The sequence below is a fragment of the Colobus angolensis genome, unplaced genomic scaffold, assembly GCF_000951035.1.
Source record: "Colobus angolensis palliatus isolate OR3802 unplaced genomic scaffold, Cang.pa_1.0 Scaffold262, whole genome shotgun sequence".
Taxonomy (NCBI): domain Eukaryota; kingdom Metazoa; phylum Chordata; class Mammalia; order Primates; family Cercopithecidae; genus Colobus; species Colobus angolensis.
Window position 1 is genome coordinate 4,935,348 of NW_012115844.1, and position 20,614 is coordinate 4,955,961.

The following is a 20,614-nucleotide window of genomic DNA, read 5'->3' on the forward strand; positions in this document are numbered from 1 at the left end:
ACCTCCCCATCCCGGCGTGCCCGTCTTATCTTGGTGTCTTTGGGGTTTGGGGCTCTATAAAGCCAAGAAATTTCAGGGTTCAAGAGAATGAAAGTTTCTTAACCAGAAAGGAAAAGCCAAAAGAGCGAACGGGAGAAAACACTTAAGTCTTTGTAAGTTGGCTAATGTATCCCGTTAAAATACCTGACTTTAAAAATTGGAATAATGAACGATTTGTCAACGTAACATTAAAAAAAAACGAACTACTGAACATTATGTTCTATTTAAAAGTAGAAATCTACGTAGCTAAAATCTAATGTGTTAGAATCCTTAAACCATCCTAAGTTTAGACTTGAAATCACCAAGCGTTAAGGCAAACCTGGGTCTCTAGAAGCTTGCAGTACTCTTCTACAGTAGAGCAGAGACTGAAGATGGGAATGCATCTCTTTCTGTCTCTGGAGTCACATAGAGCAAAGTTCAGCCCAGCCTGTGATGTCAGTACACACCCAAGGGTTCAGGAAATACTGTTTTAGAAACCAATGTTATATACTGTTGTCTCTTTGAGTAGAACACAAATAGTTCTTTTTAAAAATTGTGTGATACTGATATCTTTAACCTAGGATGCAATTTTTGAAAATCACTTTCATCTTGGATCACATTTAGCCTTGAAAAATAACACTTTTGTATGTAGACAGTTTTGTTATGCTGATAACATTCATTGCAAATGCAATTTGAAAAGAGCAGACAAAGGATGGCATTACTTTATTGAAACTCCTTTCTGATGTATTATGCCCAATCTGAAGATTTTAAAAATGCAAAATGGCAATTTTAAAAAATCCTTTGAGATCTCTAGAGATTTATTTGCCTTTAAGTAAGGGGATCGGAGCCAGTTTTTGTGCAAAAGGAAGAACAAAGAACATTTTATTTTTGTCTCTGTGAAGGCTGCTCTTTCATTCGTTCACTCATTCTTTCAACCAATACGAACCTTACTGAGTGCCTGCCTTGGCCAAACCCTTTGCTATTGATCATGATAAACAAGATCCTTACCAGGGAGGGTTTTCCCAATTTTGATTGTTCTCAAACCGCCTGTTGTCTACTCCTTTTTCTTTGTTATGCAAACCCAGCTAACTGCAATTTCCAGGATTCATCCTTGGAGTGAAAGCAGCTACAGATCAGCCAGTCTAAACATTATCATCATGGGGTGAGGGTGGGGAGGCATCAAAATCAACTAGGGAGAATTTTCAACCATATGCCTGAGCCCCACCCCAGGAAATGGTAACCTGATTTGCTAGGTTGCATGTGAGTCCTGGGAATCCTTTTTAAGTTCCATGGGTGACTTTGCCATACACCCCTGCTTGAGAACCACTTCTGGGGCTCATTCCCCTTATCTTCAGCACTCTCTGAGAAACAAGGCTGTGCCTGTCCAGGACTTAAACCCAAGTGTTTGGCTTCTGTTGCAGGCCTCTTTGTGCAGCGCCTTGCTGACGCCCAGGGTTCTGATGTAGAAGCCTACACCAGGGCCTGAGGTTGTGAAACTCATGGCACTCCACGCCTGAGAAGAGAAGGCCTGAAAGAGAAGGAAGAGCCCATGGGACTTGCCACATTTTTTACTTGTATCTGCAACTCCAAGGCTCCAGGCAGGAAGTAAGAACAGTGCTGAAGTGGCAGCAGATAACTGTCTATGGCTTCATTTCACAGCTTCACACAGCAGGGTAGCAGAAAACAAAGAATGTAAGACTGGACACACTTGCTGTTCACCAACACTGATCTTCAAAAAGCCATATAACTTCAACAGAAGTGTTATCAGGGAAGAAGCAGATAATTGAAGGCTGGCTTTGAGAAGTTTCGAGGTAACATAGGAACGTGCTTATGCAGGCAGTCTTTCCATCTGACTTGGGCCAAGGGCCAAGGTGCTCCAGGATTGACAAGCAGCCAGCCACTGGGAGAGCACTCTAATCAGATCATTGATAGAACATTCACTACTCTACTTATCATACCCATTTACTTCTCTCCATCTTCTGTTAGACTCCTTAAAAACGGCAGCCCACAGCAGGTGTGAGGATAAAACAGTCCTGGGCAGTGCTCATTGTACTCACACTATGCCAGGCACTGTGCCAGGAACATTCAAATTTCTAAGAATCTGCAAAGTAGATACCTCATTATACACTTTACAGAGCGCATCATTGGTGTTTCCAAGGTCACAGGGCTATGCAAGGGTGGAACCCTGAGTCTGCTTGTCCCATTACAGCTCCGGGGTGGTGGCCTCACCCCATCTCCAGGCACCCACAAGAATATAAAATCTTGTACAAGGATGTCGATATTATTCTTGCCATTCCCAAGTGCACGTGCACCTGTAATGCCAGGTGGTTTGCAGCCTTGGCTGCATAGCTGCATGTGAGAATTACCTGGGAAGCTTTTAAAAATCCCAATATCCCCATCTTTTCCCCAATTACAGTGGAGTCTTGGGGTGGTGGGGGACATCATTATTTTTGAAGCTTCCAAGTAATTCTGGTGTGCAGTGGGGTGATCAGTTGTCCCAGGGACCTCCTCTAAAAAATAAGTTTAACATCCTGGGCACACGACAGGCCAATTGCCCTAATGCAGCCAGGGTTAAGAACTACTGGTTTAATGGGAGATATTTTTTCTGTGCTTGATTATACTGTTTTATTAAACTCTGAATCCATTTTTTTCTGCAAATTTTTAAGGCAAAAAGGAAATCCTTTTTTGATTTCTTTTTGAAATATACACATCTCATTTTTAGCACCTTTTAGAGACCTGGAGTCATTTGGTGTGCTTCATGACATAAAATTTTGTAATATTCGTTGTAATACTACCTTATTTTTACCATATGTACTTTTAATGCTTACAAGAGCACATTTGCTCTTTCACATTTTCTTTTTCACATACAAAGTTTGTTTTAAACATTACGCACTCTTAATACTGGCTGTATTCTTTTTTAGAAATATTTTTTTTCTTAAAATGTTAAGAAAAAGCCTATAGTATCATTTCCTTTGTTTTCTGATATAGACTCAGTGCAGTGTCAAGTCAATCTCCAGAATATTCCCTTTAGACAGGGTGGGAGAAGACCCTCACTTCCTGCCAACTAATGAACTCATGTTGATACAGACTTTTGCCTCATCAGATTCATTTGTTAAGCTAAGCAGTATCTGCTTCTCTGGACATTATTGGATTCTTCTACCTGTGAGGGCATCTTAAAAAAATATACTGACTGATTTCTTAACGAAACATCTACTCTTTGCCAAGCATAAAGTTACCTCCCACTTGTATACACCCTTTTCTCATTTATCCTCACATCAACTGTATAAATGAGAAATATTCTCAGTTTATGAGTGAGAACATTCAGGCTCAGATAGGTTATCAAGTTTGAAATCATGTGCTAGTAAACCAGACACCTAGGTTTTGAACCTTGTTCTTGATGTCCCAAGGTCGTTATTCTCTACTGTGTTACACTCAGCTTCTTTCACCTGGAAAGCAGAGGAATCGGGCTGTCTCCTGCAGCCTTCTTGGTCCATTCTGCTGCCCAAGCAGTACACTTGGTTTCAGATGGAAATCTAGGATCCCAAGGATGGTACATTTGTCAGCAGCATGTGGAAGTATTTTTCATCATCAAGATGGCAATCAATTTGCAATTCAGTCATCTCATTGCAAGGTAGTTTGACAAAAAGGTTATGACAGTTAATGGATTTTTTCCCCCTTTTAAATCTGTTCACTCAGCACTTTGCTTCTGATTCATATTAATGGTCTGAAAAAGCTCTTTCTGAGGCAACAGTTTCTTCCTCAATATCATCCTACTGGGGAAATGTTGGCAGTTGATGTCTAATTTTGAAATTTTTTTTCCTGATTGATTTTAAGTGTTTACTGGGCACTTTGGGGTAGAATTGTTTTAAAATTTTGGTTACTGGGAAAGCTAGACAAGCCTTTGCTATGGTGAAAGAGACAGAAGGAATATAGATACAATTTGTAAGTGGTTATGCCATTGGGCTTAATGCTTTGCATACATTATCTAGTTTGCATCTCCTGATCGTCCTTTAAGTTTGCTGATGGTAAAGCATTATTCCTTGCTTGTCAATGCACAGAGAAAAATTATTTGCTGAAGGACCCTGCAAATAAGGGACAGGATCAGAGATGGAGCCATAAACCTTTCCACCCATTCCGTTGTGATCTTCATAGGTACAGCAGCTATACCCTGCCCCAGCAATGAGTATGGTAGAGGCCACATTCAAAGGAGGACTTTGGGGTCAGAATTCCTGAAAAGAGCTGCTTAAGTCTGCTTCTCCATCCAAAAATGATGCAGTCACAGTCAGCTAACACTGAGCTTGCTGGGCATCTCATGAACAGAAATGTATGTGGTGGTCCATGTAGCATGTATGTGATATAATTGGCCACCTTTTCACATTAACATTTATCACAGAAACACATTCATTTGCTACAGGGATATTTCACACTTTGGCTGAACTTTGAGAGAAGTGGGTGAGGAAAAGGTAGTTTAGTAACTAGTTTATATATAAACCTATATTGTTGTGAGTACTCTTGTAGTTGGAGCATCTTTTCTATGGTGATTATAAATGGCTGTTAGCCCCTTTGCACTAAAGCTAGGTGGATGGTTTTGCCACAGAGGTAAATTATCTTTTGGGCTGTATAACCAGACAAATAAGATTAAAATATAAAGTGAGATTCAGGGCATGTTCTGAGTAGAGCAGTTAATTAGGCAACTAAGAAAACTGTATTTTAGCCCCTCTGACTATGTGATTGGTATTTTTTTAAATTAAAAATGGAAAATAATATTTTTAACAGCTTATGATATGTCAGTAATTTAATCCTTCCAGTAGCTCTGTGGGGTAGGTATGTACTGTTTCTGTCTCATTTTACAGGTGAGGAATCAAAACAGTTTGCATACCCAGGTCATATATCTAGAAAGTGATAGAGCTGGGATTTTAAACCTTATAATCTGATTCCTGAATCTCTAGCTTTAAACACTGTGTTACAACTTATTTCTCTTCTAATTCTGTTGAGCATTAGATGTTTCCAATATTTAGAAGTCAAATGCTTCATTTTTATTAGGAACTTACACAGTCTTTTAAGTTTTTTTATAGCCCACAATGTCACTGATCTGGATTCTTCCAAACTCGATACTTTGTTTTTATGTCTCCATAAGAAGTTTTTAAGAAAACAGGGCAAGTGAGCTCAAAATCAAAAGAAAACCCACCAACAGTGAATGCATTCAGGGCTATTTCCAGGTCTTTTCTTTGAAGAAATATAAGACTCAGTCCAGAGAGCACATCTGTGACACACTGTGCCACTCGCCTTTGGTGCATGGCAGTCATCTTTGGCTCATGCTGTACGTCATTCTACATTAGAAAACTCACTGTATGTTGCTAAATAATTTTTTGAAAACAGGCAAATTAATAAATGGACATCTTATTTATTGTGCCATAAAATTAATGATACTATTTTCTGTGTTTTTGAGTGCTTTCCTAAGCCATCTGAAAGTCCTAAGACGTCAAATGCAGAGGCTTTTGTAACAGATGTTGAGAGTTTGCAGGGTAGGCAAACACTGACCCTGCTGTTTATATTAGTGATTTATTGAGTACCCTTTCAGTTCCAGCATACTCACGCACAGCTTTGTCTCCAGGGTCTTTTGTACTCGTTGGTCATCCACCCCCAGGGCCATAACTTGCCAAGATGACTCAGCTTCACAGGTGTGTGTACTTGGATGTGAACCATGGAGGACGTTGTGTGGAAGGGATGGGCTGAGAGCCTTTTACATAGATAGGCTTGCTGTCCCTCAGGAGTGTCCATGTATAAATACCAACATTGGAGCCATCTTCATTCTTCATGCGGCTGTGTCCGTTTATCTTTGTCTTGGAGTATTACATCTGAGATGCATTTTCCCCTGTCACTAGACACACAGGTTACAAAGGCGAAAGAGAACTCCCATCTACTTGTTATGAAGAAATCTCACATCTTTTTCACTTGCACAGAGGGATGTGGCAATGTAGTAACATTGCATTATTTTGAGCATAGTTTAGAAGCCAAGAAGATACTTTCAAACAGGTGATATATTCCTATTACGGCCCAGATGTACTGCCTTCCCCATCGCACTGCATTTGCTAATAATCATGGCTACATGCTTCATATTCGCACTTGCTCGTATGGATTCTTAATTCACAATAACTGCTGAGAAAGTTTTGCAGAGGCCTCTCCAAGAGGACTGTGCCTTCCTCATGCATTCTGGCTGGCTTGGTGTATTCTCTGGGGACTTTCCTTGGCTGGGATGCTCTCCATTCCTTCCTGATGGACATGATCTTACTGCCCAGTCTGTCTCAGATTTTCAAGTATTCAGTTTTAGAATAAATGATACCTCCCCACCCCCAACTTTTGAAAGGACTTAGAGAGAAAAATGGCAAAGTACCTTCTGTGATTTTTGAAGACTCCTGGGGGCTGAGCAAGAGGCTGAAACACTGAAAATGAGCCAGTGGAATGCTGGTTTGGATAATTGTTAAAATACAGGAATCTTGTCACATGACTTCATTGAGAATTTCTTAGGGCTAATATAGAGGGTGTTATGTTGAAATAGTTGGTAAGCAAATTGTGGCAGGCAAGTTTCTTTCTCACACTCACACTAGTATTATGAGACTGGTAGGTCAAAGCATAAACTTAGATACCAACTTGTATGCAAATCTTTTGAATAGAATTGAGAAATGAGGATGAAAGATGTGCAGATTGGTAACTGGTTGGTCAAGAGGAATTAAGTTTATTTTTGTTGCTCCAGAGTCAAGGCAGAACAAGGAAATTTATAGGAAAGCTGATTTCTGTTTCATTTAAGGGTAAATTGTTGATAATGAGAACTATGTGAAAATAAAATTGGCTGCCTATAGAGGGAAATGGTTTTTTGTTTATGGCAATATGAAACTTATCAGCTGCATGGTCAGTTGCAGAAGATGTTTTAAGGATTTAAATATTCTCAGAAGCTTCAACCAGTAATTTGGAATGCTGGCTTTTCATCAGGATTACCTAGGGTGCCTTTACAAGCCACAAAAATCTCTTTTCCTTCCTTCTCTCCTGAGACTTAGATTCACTCACTTTTAGATGAATCCTGGGAAAGTATCCATTTTTGCTCTGATTCTGAGGCTTTTCCAGGTTGAGAACTGCTGGATCAGATCCCCCTTATCACCAGTCTTAAGCCTCTTCATTCCTTAGGCTTTGGTTTTCTTGGGTTCTGGCTGCTGCTGCAGCTTTTCTGTTTTACCTGGATAACAATGCTGACATGACTATGTTGATGATAGTAGCATTCTTTAGATGATAAAGTATGTGATTTTGAGGATCAGCAGCGTCAGACTGGGCATAGAAGTCATGGGCCTGTTTTTAATAGATGAATAAGAGATGCAGGTGAGTTCCTGCTTGAGGTCGCTTGATGAACAGCAGAAATCCTGAGAGTTACTTCTGTCTTCCTTCACTAAAGCCTCTGCAAATTTGGAAATTAAAGTGTGTGCCAGCTTCTCATGACTCCTGAAAGTTGTGTTGTCTCTACCAGAAATGCAATGTAATGTGAAAGGCCTTATCTTTGCCCGTGTATTGTTTGCCAGCTTGAGGCATTCATGTGTCCTGTCCAAAATCATGATCCCCTTACACAGGTATGTGTTTCAACATTGAGGGGATAGATGTTTCTCCAACCCTCCACTGCAACCCTGCAGGTCTCCATCTGCTTGATGTCTAAGTGTTGTGTGCATACTTAAGATAGGGCAAGTCTGATTGAGGGCCTGATTTCATGCCGGAAACTGCTTTTGAAGAAGGTGACTGTCTTTGGTAAAAGTAGAGTAGGAAAAGACAACATTGCCAAAGAAAATACAGCTTATCATCAGATATGATATGTTATTTTGGTGCTTTCCAAAGGGCAGGTTTTACGCCAGATCTGAGTGCATTACTGTTGTATCTCTTGAGCCCCTATGGAGGGGCTTTTTCACCCCCCACATCGGTCTTTCAGACTACCTTTTATATGGCTCTTGACCTGTTAGCATTGTGCCAAAAGGAAGCTACCTGTGTTGCTACCATCATTGTCATTGAACAAACACTGACTGAGTCCCTCTGGTTGCCTCTTGACACTGGGAGAAGGACTCGAAACACTGTAGCGTTCTTATACTCTAGCATTCTAATCATCATGGTGGCTCTGGGAGGGATTGGATAATTGTTCCTAAGTCTAGTTGCCAGATGAAAAACTGAGGTTCAGAAGATCTAAGTGACTATCTTAAGTCACGAAAGAAAGGCTTTTAGCAGATTCCAAGCTAGAATGGATTTTGTTATGCTCCTAGTTTGGCATATTCTGGGAAAATAAGTGTCTTTAAAAAGATTGTATAAAAGAGTCACTCTGGCCAGTGCCTGTAATCCCAGCACTTTGGGAGGCTGAGGCAGGTGGATCACCTGAGGTCAGGGGTTCAAGACCAGCCTGGCCAGCATGGAGAAACCCTGTCTCTACCAAAAATACAAAATTAGCCAGGCGTAGTGGCACAAGCCTATAATCCCAGCTACTCGGGAGGCTGAGGCAGGAGAATCGCTTGAACCTTGAAGGCAGAGGTTGCAGTGAGCCAGGATCGTGCCACTGCACTCCAACCTGGACAATAGGGCGAGACTCCATCTCAAATAATAAAAAAAAAAAAAAGGTCACTCTGTGTATATTGGAGTGCTTACGTGCTCTAGAAAACGTTTGTTACCTCTTGTGTCCCAGGCCAGGCCATCCGTGATCTCCTTTCTGCCCCAGCCTCTCCCCTGCCGTGTCCATACAATACTGGGTTATTGTCTTTCCTGGAACATGTCTTCTGTTCCCCATTCCCCTTGCTGTTCCTCACGAGCAGCAGGTCCACTTCCCACAGATCTTTGCCTTTTCTCTGCTGGAAACACCCCTTTTCCAACAGCCAATGCTTACTGTGGTTGCCCCCAGGTCTCTGCTCAGACATGAACTTAGCATGAGGCCTTTTCTAACTGTCCTCACCTCCACACCCAGCCCTGCAACCTTATCACCATGACCTTCCTTGTCCTGTTGGCCTTGCTTTATGGTATTTCTTTTCCCAAGTATCTTACCACAATTGGCAAATATGTAATCTGTTTCCCCCTCTGCAGTGTATGCATCACCAGGATAGGGACTGATTTGCTTTCATTCACTGCCTTATAGCACTTTTGAATAATGCCCAGCACATAGTAGATTCCCAATAAGATGTTGCCGCAGGCTTGCTAACATTGTCAGTATTATGGGCTTCTTACCACTCATGAAAGCAAATTAAGTGTGTGAGTGAGAGAGTTGGTATTCAAGCTGGTAATCTATAATGTAGAGACAAATGTGAACCACTTGATAACTAACTTGTTCAAAAACTGAACTGACAGTGTCCTGTATGACATTTTTGTGAAGCTAATATGAAATTATACCTATGAAAGATGTGCTGACACTTGAAAATGATTTTCACTGATCAAAGGCTGTCCTGAATGGCTGCTGTGATGTCCTTGCTCCTGGTATACCTGTGTTCATTCATGATTTGACTAAAATGATAATTTATAGGGGGCTGAGTTTGAAAATGGTTTCAATTTAGGCTTACTTACTGTGTTATGTTCTTGTTATAACATGTGTCTAAAATCATATGTTGAGATTTACCATAAAATGTCCAAAGTCATTAAAATATAGGTAAGTTTGTTAATAGCTTAGCCAAACTCTTATATTAATCATGCTTTATAATTTTGTTTTCCTTTAGTGTTACCTGGAATGTCAGAGAGCTGAAAGCAGTCATATTTTGGAATCATGCACCTACTGTGACCGTATATAAAAAAAGATAATTAAGTATGCACCCAAGAAGTAGCTGCTCCCCTACCCATCACAAACTGTATAGAAGGATATCTCCTAAGGATTTTATCATGTGAAAACTTTCTGAATTTTAGTTGGCTCTTTCTAGAAATGCAGATAAGATGAAGGATATTGGACAGCAGCTATACACTACACACTTGAAGGGTGGACATAATTCCTTGACCATGTCACCCAAACAGCCTGATGCTAATGGAGCACCTCGCCCAGATAGACAAGAAGCACAAACCCTTTTGTATCAAGGCTCAGAGGCAGAGGCTGCCATGATGACCATTGCTACATGTGCAAAGTGCAAAAGTGTTCACAAGATCTCTCTTCAAGATTTGCAGAAGAGTACAGGGAAGGACGGTATATATGTCTGCTTCCAGTGCAGCCTCGGTGCAGCTCCTCCCAATTTTCATTTTGTGAGCAATAATCCCAGTGCTACTCATGTTGGAAATAAAACTGAAAACTTCTCAAGTCCTGTCAGTAACAAATTTAAGGTAAGGAACTTTAAGCCAGGCAAATACTATTGTGATAAATGTCGATTTTCCACAAAGGACCCGCTGCAGTACAAAAAGCACACCCTTCAACACGAGGAGATCAAGTTCATTTGTTCTCACTGCAGCTACATTTCGTATACGAAAGGAGAGTTTCAGAGGCATTTGGTGAAACACACAGGCATATTTCCTTATCAGTGTGAGTATTGTGACTATGGTGCTATTAGAAATGATTATATTGTCAAACACACAAAGAGAGTACATGAAAGGGCAGGTGCGAAACGGCCAGTCAAAGCTGTTGCCAAGCTGGAGCCAAAAAGAACCGGAACTTCAAAACAAAACCCAGAGCTTCTAAAAGCTTCCAGTCCACGGACTGCATTTCAAAATAAATGGTCAGATCAACTGTCAGGTTTCTCTCTCCATGCAAATAAAGACAAAATGCACAATATCATGTTGTTACCTGAACCAAAGGAATACCAAAAAGATGTAGTTTGTATTCCAAATAAAATGACCCTGTCTGAGCCAAATGAAGTCAACCTATTTGAGAACAAAAATGTTGAAGTAGAAGTGTTATCCCCTGCGAAAGAACCTGTTCAGCCAGGTATGCCATTGACAGTTGTTGCACCAGCAGAACTAGTTGTTCCTGCAAACTGTTTAGCCCAGTTGATAGACGTGAAGGTTGTCAATGGTACACAGCAGCTTGTTCTGAAACTGTTTCCGCTGGAAGAAAATAATTGCCTTGAAGCTGGGAGGGGTAATGGAGGTAATTCTGAACGTATGGTGAACGAGAAGGGTTCAAATGAACAAAAAATACTTTCTGCAGAAAAAACAAAGTCACTGACAGTTGACGGGAATGTTGGAAAACTCGTAGGCATTGATAGTTTTCAACCTTCAGTTCAGAAACAGCTTAAAAATGTGAAATGGGTAAGGTCTTATGACTTTGTTATGCCAAGTTCTAGTGTGCACAACAATGGAAAATCCTTCATTAATTCGGAAACAATTGAGGATTTTCAGAAAAAAAATAATTTGTATCCACATAGAACTGCTTTTCCTTCCGTTGCCTTAAAAGGTCATTCTCTAGCATCTGTATTTAAAAACAGTGTTTTACGTAGTCTTGGAGCTGCATCAAACCCTTTTCCATATAAAGCTGCTGTTTGTTTTGCTGAAAATGGAAGAAATTTACACAGTAACTCACAGCAGTTACTCCCTTTTGCTGCATCACCTGCAACCTTTTCCTTCTCTGGAGAAAAGGGCTTATTGCCTGTAAGTGAAAATGACTTGGAATCTACAAGTAAAATCAGTATTCCTGTAAAAATGGTTTCTTCTAATAGGAAGCAGGAAGATAACCAGACAGAGGAACACAAGGCAGTTTCAACTGTAGGCCAGATTTCCTCTCAACATAAGAGTGAGTATTTACATATAAACATAACTGGAGAAGATAGATCTCAACAGCCTGGGGATAAGCCTTTGGAATTAAAGAATTCTGAAAGGACTAACAACACTAATGATGGCCCAGTCATCTCATCAGTATTTTCTCTGAGCTCTGGATCTGAAAATGTCCCCGAGGGCATTAAGTGGAATAGCTCAACGTCTAAAATAAAGTCAATTGAACTGTTGCGGAGAAAAATAGCTCAGTTAATTGAGTCCTGTGGCAAGCCTTCTTCTTTGGCTTCAAATAGTGCACATCGTCGCTCTGTAGGGCAGGCATCAAAGGGAACTTCAAAAGCTACCTCTGAAGGTATTCAAGAAATCAACTTGTCAGTCACTGGCCCCGGCTATCCCACAGGTGCTCTTCAGAAACCTCCGAATGATGGTGGTGGTACTGGTAATGGACAGCTTACTCATCAACAAATATATCCACACTTTGCAGATGGCAGTAATAGGAAAACCAAAAGCAGAGTGGCCAGGAAGGCTCATGTTGCCACACCAGTGTTAATTCCCAAAGGGGCTGTGTTGAGGGTTCTTAATTCCTCTGAGGATGCCCACATCATAGAGGCTACATGTGAAGCACCTGTCAGCATACCTTGCAGTGAAACACAGTTAATAAAACCAGTTCCATTTTGCCCTGTGAGACAGGCAGACTCAGACTTACAGCCTTTAAGAAGTGAAAGGGGGCCAATAGATATGTCCAAAAATATCGAGACACCTCTGCGCCCTAAACTGAGAAAAGAGAGTGCAGTCTGTAGCACCATCCATAAAAAAACTGGCCTCTTGCATGGACAGCAAGGAAGCAGTGAATTAAGTAAGCAAGGGAGACTGCTTTCCAGAAGTCTTTCCATAAGTAGAAATAAAACCAAACAAATACACTTACCCAAGAAGAAAAACAAAATTCAGGCTGAACCCAGCCACTGTCTCAAGGATCCTTCAATTTTTCAGGTTGCAAGGCAACTTCGACTGATAGCAGCTAAGCCAGATCAGTTGATTAAGTGTCCCCGTCGGAACCAGCCAGTCATTGTGTTAAACCACCCTGATGTGGACTCACCAGAAGTGACCAATGTGATGAAGGTAATAAATAAATACAAAGGCAATGTCCTCAAAGTTGTTTTATCAGAGAGGACTAGGTGTCAGCTAGGCATCAGACGGCATCATGTACGCCTGACCTACCAGAATGCGGAAGAAGCCAGTCAAATTAAAAGGCAAATGATGTTGAAAATGAAACTCAAAAAAGTTCATAAAAACAACTACCAGGTAGTGGATTCCTTGCCTGATGATTCTGCACAGTGTGTATTTAAGTGCTGGTTTTGTGGGCGGCTGTATGAAGACCAGGAAGAGTGGATGAGTCATGGCCAACGGCATTTGATAGAAGCAACTAGAGATTGGGATGTTCTTTCCTCCAAGGGCAAATAAGTAAACAGTTACTCTTTAAAGCAAGTTATCTTTTAGTTTATTCGGTTTGGAGTCCCTCCACCAAGATTCAGTAGAAGAAATACAGACTGTAGAAATAAGAGGACTGCTAATTGTTCAGAACTATAGGAATATTGGGAGCCAGGAGTCTGAACCTGAAATTTGTGATTGGACCCCAGAATGTATTTGAAGGCTCTGAAATTGTACACACAAATTGGTACATACACATTTTTCTGGAGAGCCTGTGAAACTGAACAGATTTTCAGTGGGATCTGAGACTTTTCTTTGTTTAGCACCCCATTTTCTAAGTACATACAGATCTTTAATAATCCATTCAGAGGGGCAGATTGAGAATGTTTTACACATGCTCTTCATATAAATACTACAGAAAAACCTTTGTTTTGGTATGCACATCCATTTTGTTTTTGCTTTAACTTGTGCTCTGAGTATTTGGTGCACAATGGAAATTATATTTTCTACTTTACTGGCTTCAATTTGGTTATAGAGAAATGGCCATTCTTTTACTCCCTCCCTGGTTTTGTAATACTCCCAAGTGTTCTGTATAGCACAGAGTTTTGCTTTTATTGGCCATTTTAAAGAATGTTTTCAATGGCTTGCCTGGATTTACTCCTTTCACTGCAAGTGTTAGAAGAAAGATAACATTTTCAAATGTTTAGCTTTTGCTTTCTTTAAAATACATTGATTTATGACATATAGGAAGGGAACGTACCTTTTTGCAAAGACAAAAAAAGATTACAAAAGGAAAATATTGAAAACTTTTCTCTTTGCCCTTACCACTCCCAGAAACATAAGTGACCAATTTAAAATGCTAGGGAACAGGCTTATAACATAGCTAAAGCTTGCAAACACAGTTCAAGGTAGGCTCATAAAGTTGTAAAAGGGGTTTCATATGCCTTTTAGTTTTCATTTGGGATTCATCCAGAGACCGTGGGTGGATGCTGTGTGTTCTCGCTTCTTGATCCCTTTGATTCATGGACACTCTCCTCCCTTTGTCATTTCTTCTGAACAGGACCTCCTGTGGACTAGCACAACTTCCTTGCCCACTGTTTCTTCCCTTCTGTGCCTTTGAGACCCCTTAAGGTTTTCCCTCATGAAATTACTAGAAAATGGCAGGAATTAACAAAATGGAGACCTCCCACTGTTTTTGCTGAAGTTACAGGAACATGATCCCTATTTTTCATTGATAGTAATGCTCTGTTTCTAATTTGTCTTAACCACATTCATGCTTACCCTGCTGCTCAGCTCTCTCAGGGAAGCAACTCCGGGAACACTGCTTCCACTCCCTTCTCTACCAACAGATGTCAGGACTGTCACTTGTCTACACAGCACATTTGTGTTCTTTAGAAAAGGCCCGCCCCCTGCACAAGCCCAGCCTCTTGGGCAGACAGATGGCTTGGTAAAAGCTTAAGACAGGATTCTAGTCTTCACTTGCCTGTGCAGCTAGGTACTGACCTTCAGGTGGAGCACAGATGGCACAACCGTGAGGCAGCCCCAACTTGCATTTCCCTCCCTCCAGGGGCTATTAACTGCCTTAGGCGATTTGTGGGGTGCAGTGAATGAAGGGTTGTTACACCTGAAAAAGACACCAATGATTTCTTATTGGGTAGTAGATTGGAGACTTTGATTTTTTTTTTTTTTCCCACATGGGAAAGTCTTAGATTCCAGTAGATGGAATTTCAATCCTTTGCAGTCTGTTCTCATTACAGGTAATCAACATTTCTTTTGTATAATTCAATACATGATCAAGTTAATTGGTTATTTTTTATTGAAATTTAAAACTTGCATTTTTATATATGTGTATATGTGTGTGTACACATAAAAATATTTTTTACCATATGAAAATTGCAGTAGCTAGTTTTCTGATTTCCTATTTTGTAAAAATACATGGGCTGGAAAAATGTAGAACGTTTTTATATTCTAGAAATTTATTTTGGAAGTACATTTTTATAAGGGTCTAATCTCACTTTCAGAAAATGAAAGCACAGGAATGATGGGGTCTGGTTTATATGAACAAGTGAGTGGAAACCCCTGTGGATCATTTTATTACTGCATTTAGTCCTTGTGCATTTTTATTTGGTGCTTTGTAGAAAGTAGATCTTTGGTACCATTTCACTACGTAAAGGAGAGCATTCGAAGTTTTATCCATGTTATATATTGTACTCCTGTGGCATGAAAAGTAACTCCTGAGATACGGAGAGGAGAGGAGTGAGGAAGAAAAGGCTGTGGGTTTTTTTTTGGTTTTTTTTTCCCCTCACTTTTTTTATCTCCTATTCCTCACCACACAGTGCTTTTTCCTGAAAAGCTGGACTGAGAATTGGCCTTGAATCAGGTCAGAGTGTTAACTGTCAACATGAAGTATTTGCACTTTGCAGCATCAACTGTTTTTCAGGCATTAGCTAAAAACACAACTTGCATACTTTGACAGAGCTTAATTGCGTGAGTAGTATATGTAGCAAAGCTTTTTAGGATTTTCAGAACTAGAATACCTTTTAAGGAATTAAAAGGGTTTCTGGAAGTCAAAAATGGGAAAGCAAAAAGTAGCTGTCCTCCCTAAATAAAGAGCTTTAGAAAATAGCTTAACCTGTAGGCACATGTTATGAAATAAACATTTCTAACAAAACAAGGGAGTAAGGGCAGACCTGTTGTTGAGTATTTGCGAGTGTTCTTAATTTTGAAGGACCTCCAATCACTACATTTTGTTAATACTACCAATAAAATCATTTTAAACTTATTTTTAAAGTAGGTTTTCTTACTTTGGGGGACCAGAAGTGAGAGATTGTTATATTTAGGATATAAACAAATAGAGTAAAAGTTAAAAAAAAAAAAACTTAAAGTATACTCTAATAGACTATATTATATTCAGTTTTTTATCCCCAGTCCGGAACATCTTGTAAGCCATCATTAAGGGCCACCTGCTGTCTGTTAAACTACACTGAACACCATATATTGTCTCTCAAGCTCCATCCCAATTTCTTTAGGACGTGTTATATAATCCATCCCAGAAATTGAAGATGTGATGCTGCTCGGCCTTTGGAATAATTTTTAAATCTGTAAATGTCTGTATGAGCAGAAACAAAACATTGTGTAACATGTTAGAAGCATTATTGTAATTCCTGTGTTAACAGTTTGTGTGTCTGCTGCTCTGGTTTTGAAACATGTTTGTATATAGATATTGGAGTTGGCATACATTTTGTTAAATAAAGCAACATTTTCTTTGCCCTTTGATTTCAAACGTTATGCAGGTGACTGTTTATTACATAGCCTATTTGTATTATACGTTTCTGAGTCAAAGGCAAGGCATCATTCTACATAACAGGTGTTTTGAATTCTACCAGGGTAGGTTTTGAATTAGATGCAATGATGGGATGGTTAACCTTGCAGACCCTAATATGAGGCCAGGTCATGTTTTTGTTTTGTTTTGCTTGCAAATTCACAAGAGGTGCTGGTTTGGACAGTAGTGGCAATTTTCCTGTTGTGGACAGTGGCCTCAGCAGAGAATGTATGCGGGCCTTTAACCTGCCTTCCATGTCTTGGGTAGAAGAGTTCCCAATTAGTGATGAGCCCCTGGACCACATGAGTGTACTTACACTATTGATGTCATCTCTCTAAATGATCTCTTGCACCCAAGTCCACATATATTTGCGTTGCAAGAGTATGAGGATATTTAAAGAGGCTCTTAATTTCCTCATCTCACTCCCAGGGCCCAAGGAGTCATAAGGGAAAGGAAGAGAATTGGACTTGTGACAAATATTGGCAGATCTGAGAAAAAGGGAGGTGAGTTGCTTAAGTTCAGCAATTTGATCAGTTTATTTTCTGAGTTAAAATGAGTCATCATCTTTGAATCCTATAGGATCATTAACTGTCACCTTTGACAGTAGTTATTTAGGGGAGAGTGAAGGTCAAATAAGGCAGCAGGAAACTGAGGGGGCTCTGTATTATGCATAGAGTACCAGGGGTAGCTGTAGTGTCGTGAGTCAAATAAGAAACATGAGGGGAAATTGACTTCAAGCATGTAAAGCTAGGAAGTGGCCGTCACTGATGTACACTGTGTCATAGAAAACATTAAAACTGAAGCTCAGGAGAATTAATAACACCTGATTGACCAGGTTTACATGGTGCCCTTTCAAATATTACGAGCCTTCATTTATCATATTACTTCATTTAGAAAATAGCTTAACTTGAATGTGCATGTCATGAAATTAATACATTTCTAACAAAACGAGGGAGTAGGGGCAGAACTGTGTTGCGTATTTGTGTGTCCTCACCTTAATTTTGAAGGACCTCCAATTACTGCATTTTTTTGTTGTTTTTGAGACGGAGTTTCACTCTTGTTGCCCAGGCTGGAGTGCAATGGCAGGATCTCGGCTCACCACAACCTCCGCCTCCTGGGTTCAAGCGATTCTCCTGCCCCAGTCTCCTGAGTAGCTGGGATCACAGGCATGTGCCACCATGCCCAGCTAATTTTGTATTTTTAGTAGAGACGGGGTTTCTCCATGTTGGTCAGGCTGGTCTCAAACTCCCGACCTCAGGTGATTGGCCCACCTTGGCCTCCCAAAGTGCTGGGATTACAGGCATCAGCCATGGTGCCCAGCCTATATTTTGTTAATAAATGACAGGATAAATGAAGTAATGTGTAGGATAGTGTTTTGGCAGGAGCACCTTAGTACCCCCTGGTATCTGCAAAGCCCTCTGCTTTGCACTATGTAGTCATTTGTTCCCACAGCTACACTCAGTATGAGTTGCTTTTTGAGGTTTGCACATCCATCAGACTGCTGGGATGAGATGCCATGCTAAGGATCTAGACTTAGTCTAGGGTCTTGCTGTCCAATAGAAACATAATGTGAGCCAATTTGTAGCCACATTTTAAGAGAGTAAAAAGAACAGATGAAATTAAACATTTAATCTGTCGCAATACATCTAGAATATTCAATCAGCAAAATATTTACTGCGACATTACACACACACTTTAAAGTTTCAGAAATCTGGTATGTATTTTACGTATACAGCATGTTTCAAGTTTAATGCTAAATTTTCAGTTATTGTAATCAAAAGTAACCCTACCAAAACCCTGAAGTTTTTAATGGAAAGGTATTTTATATTGCTTCAATTTTAAAATTATAGTTCCTCAGCCACCCTAGCCACATTCCAAGCATTCACATGCCTAGTGGCTGCTCTACTGAACAGCGCAGAAGGGGAGGTGTGCTATATTGTGAATATTTATGTATTTCTCTGAGCTCCTTGATGGGAAGCATTGGATTTTATTTTCTATATATCTGAAACTAGGGTAAGCTAGGCTAGACTTCACTCACCCAAATTTAGGGAATGCCAGTTCTGTGCCAGGTTCTGTATTCATGCCTGGCAGTTCTATTTGTAGGTCTGTACCCGAGAGAAACTGTTCACATCGGACTTTTTGAGGTTGGCACTCATTTATTTGGCAATTCTAGTTGTTCAACAAAAGAAATGTTTATTTCTCATTCACACTACATGTCCACCATGGGTCAATAAGGCGCTCAGCTCCTCACAGTCTGTTAGGGACCTGGGCTGATGGAGGGCCCCATCTTGTAGCTGCCCCTCGGGATCACCTGGGTGTCTCCATCACTGAGACAGGAAAAGAGTACGAGGAGAAGATCTTGCACCGGTGAGAACACACAGCACTCCACTCACAACCGGCTGCCCAGAACTGGTCACGTAACCTAACAGATCTATTCAGCACCACCATCTTTGCACATAGGAAAAGCAAGAGAACCAATGTATTGATAAACACCAATGATGTCGAACACACTGGTCATATGGTGCATGCTGGAGGAGTATAAATGTCAACTGTCTACGTGAAAAGCAACTTGCCAATCTGATAGTTGTGAAATGGTAACATCCTGATAGGAGTTGAAGATCTGCAGAAATGGGGATTTCAACATAATATTTGGCAATACTAAACTTGAAACAATATATTGTTTTCATTTTCCTAATTATTAATGAGCTAGTACCCCTTTACAAATATTTATTGGACATTTAAATTTTCTGTGAATAGCCTGTTTATTGGATATTTGAATTTTCTGTGTATAACCTATATTCTTTGTCTACTATTGAACTGTTCGTTTTAAACTTTTAGAAGAAAATGTGGGCACTCTTAAAAATTCCTAGAGAAAAAAAACTTTCTTTAGGATTGGGCTTCTTGTACTTTTTAAATAAAAGAAATCTTTCCCTATCCTAAGTGTAAGAAAATAGTGTTTCATGTTAAATTGGTATTAAAAATAAACTTTCATACAACGGTGGAATCCATATTGTTATGCAAGTGGTCAGTTATAGGTTTTCTAAAAATCTTTTTCAAAAGGATCTAGGTCCAGATTTTTCTGTATGAAAAAATTTCAAAGTCATATTAAGTCCACACTGTCACAAAAGTTAATTCCACGTGGATTATTTACTTACTTGTCCTAAAACCCATTGTTAGAGTCTAAGCTTTTCCCCCTGTATATCACACTACATCTGTATATCCAGGTTTCATATTTATGTGGATCTGTGTTGGGGTCTCTGTGCTGTGGCATTATGCTGTTTGTTGTGACTCTTCTTCAAAATTATTTCTAATATTATAGCTTACAGGTATATAAAATATGGAAAGGCTTCCCATAGTGGATATTATAAAGATACAGTAATGGCAGTAATGGCCTTAGCTATTCTTGATTCTTTGCTCTTCCATATGCATTTATTTTTATTTATTATTATTAGTTTTGAGACAGAGTTTCACTCTGTCTCCCAGGTTGGAATGCAGTGGTGCAATCTTGGCTCACTGCAACCTCTGCCCCTCAGGTTCAAGCAATTCTGCCTCGGCCTCTGGAGTAGCTGGGATTGCAGGCGCTTGCCACCACACCCAGCTAATTTTTGTGTTTTTAGTGGAGACGGGGTTTCACCATATTGGCCAGGCTGGTCTCGAACTCTTGACCTCAAGTGATCTGCCTGTCTCGGCCTCCCAAAGCGCTGGGATTACAGGTGTGAGCCACCACACCCAGCCCATATGCATTATAAAATGCTTGTCAAACCCTGCTGAGATTTTTATTGGAATAGCATTGACATTTTAGTTGCATTTGAGGAAAATTGTCATTAATGGGAACGTGCTATCACCATTTAGTCTGGTAAATGTAATAGAAATAAAGTTGTGCCAGACCAGTAACATTTCACAATTTATTTCCTATATTTTGGGGAAAAGATCTCATTTTCAATAAAAATGAAAACCAAGCCAGGCACAGTGGCTCATGCCTGTAAGGCCAGCACTTTCAGAGGCCTAGGCAGGCAGATCACCTGAGGTCGGGAGTTCAAGACCAGCCTGACCAACATGGAGAAACCCCGTCTCTACTAAAAATACAAAAAATTACACGGGAGTGGTAGCACATCCCTGTAGTCCCAGCTACTCAGGAGGCTGAGGCAGGAGAAT

The 20,614-nt window shown here is 40.2% G+C and overlaps 1 protein-coding gene across 1 annotated transcript; it reads left to right on the forward strand.

Moving 5' to 3' along the window:
• The first annotated feature begins 1,436 nt into the window (after positions 1-1,436).
• ZNF518B (zinc finger protein 518B) lies at positions 1,437-16,420 on the forward strand. The gene is made up of 2 exons (XM_011947359.1): positions 1,437-1,623; positions 9,738-16,420. The coding sequence occupies exon 2, from the start codon at positions 9,949-9,951 to the stop codon at positions 13,168-13,170; it is 3,222 nt and encodes a 1,073-aa protein (XP_011802749.1). The 5' UTR covers positions 1,437-1,623; positions 9,738-9,948; the 3' UTR covers positions 13,171-16,420.
• Positions 16,421-20,614: the final 4,194 nt, after the last annotated feature.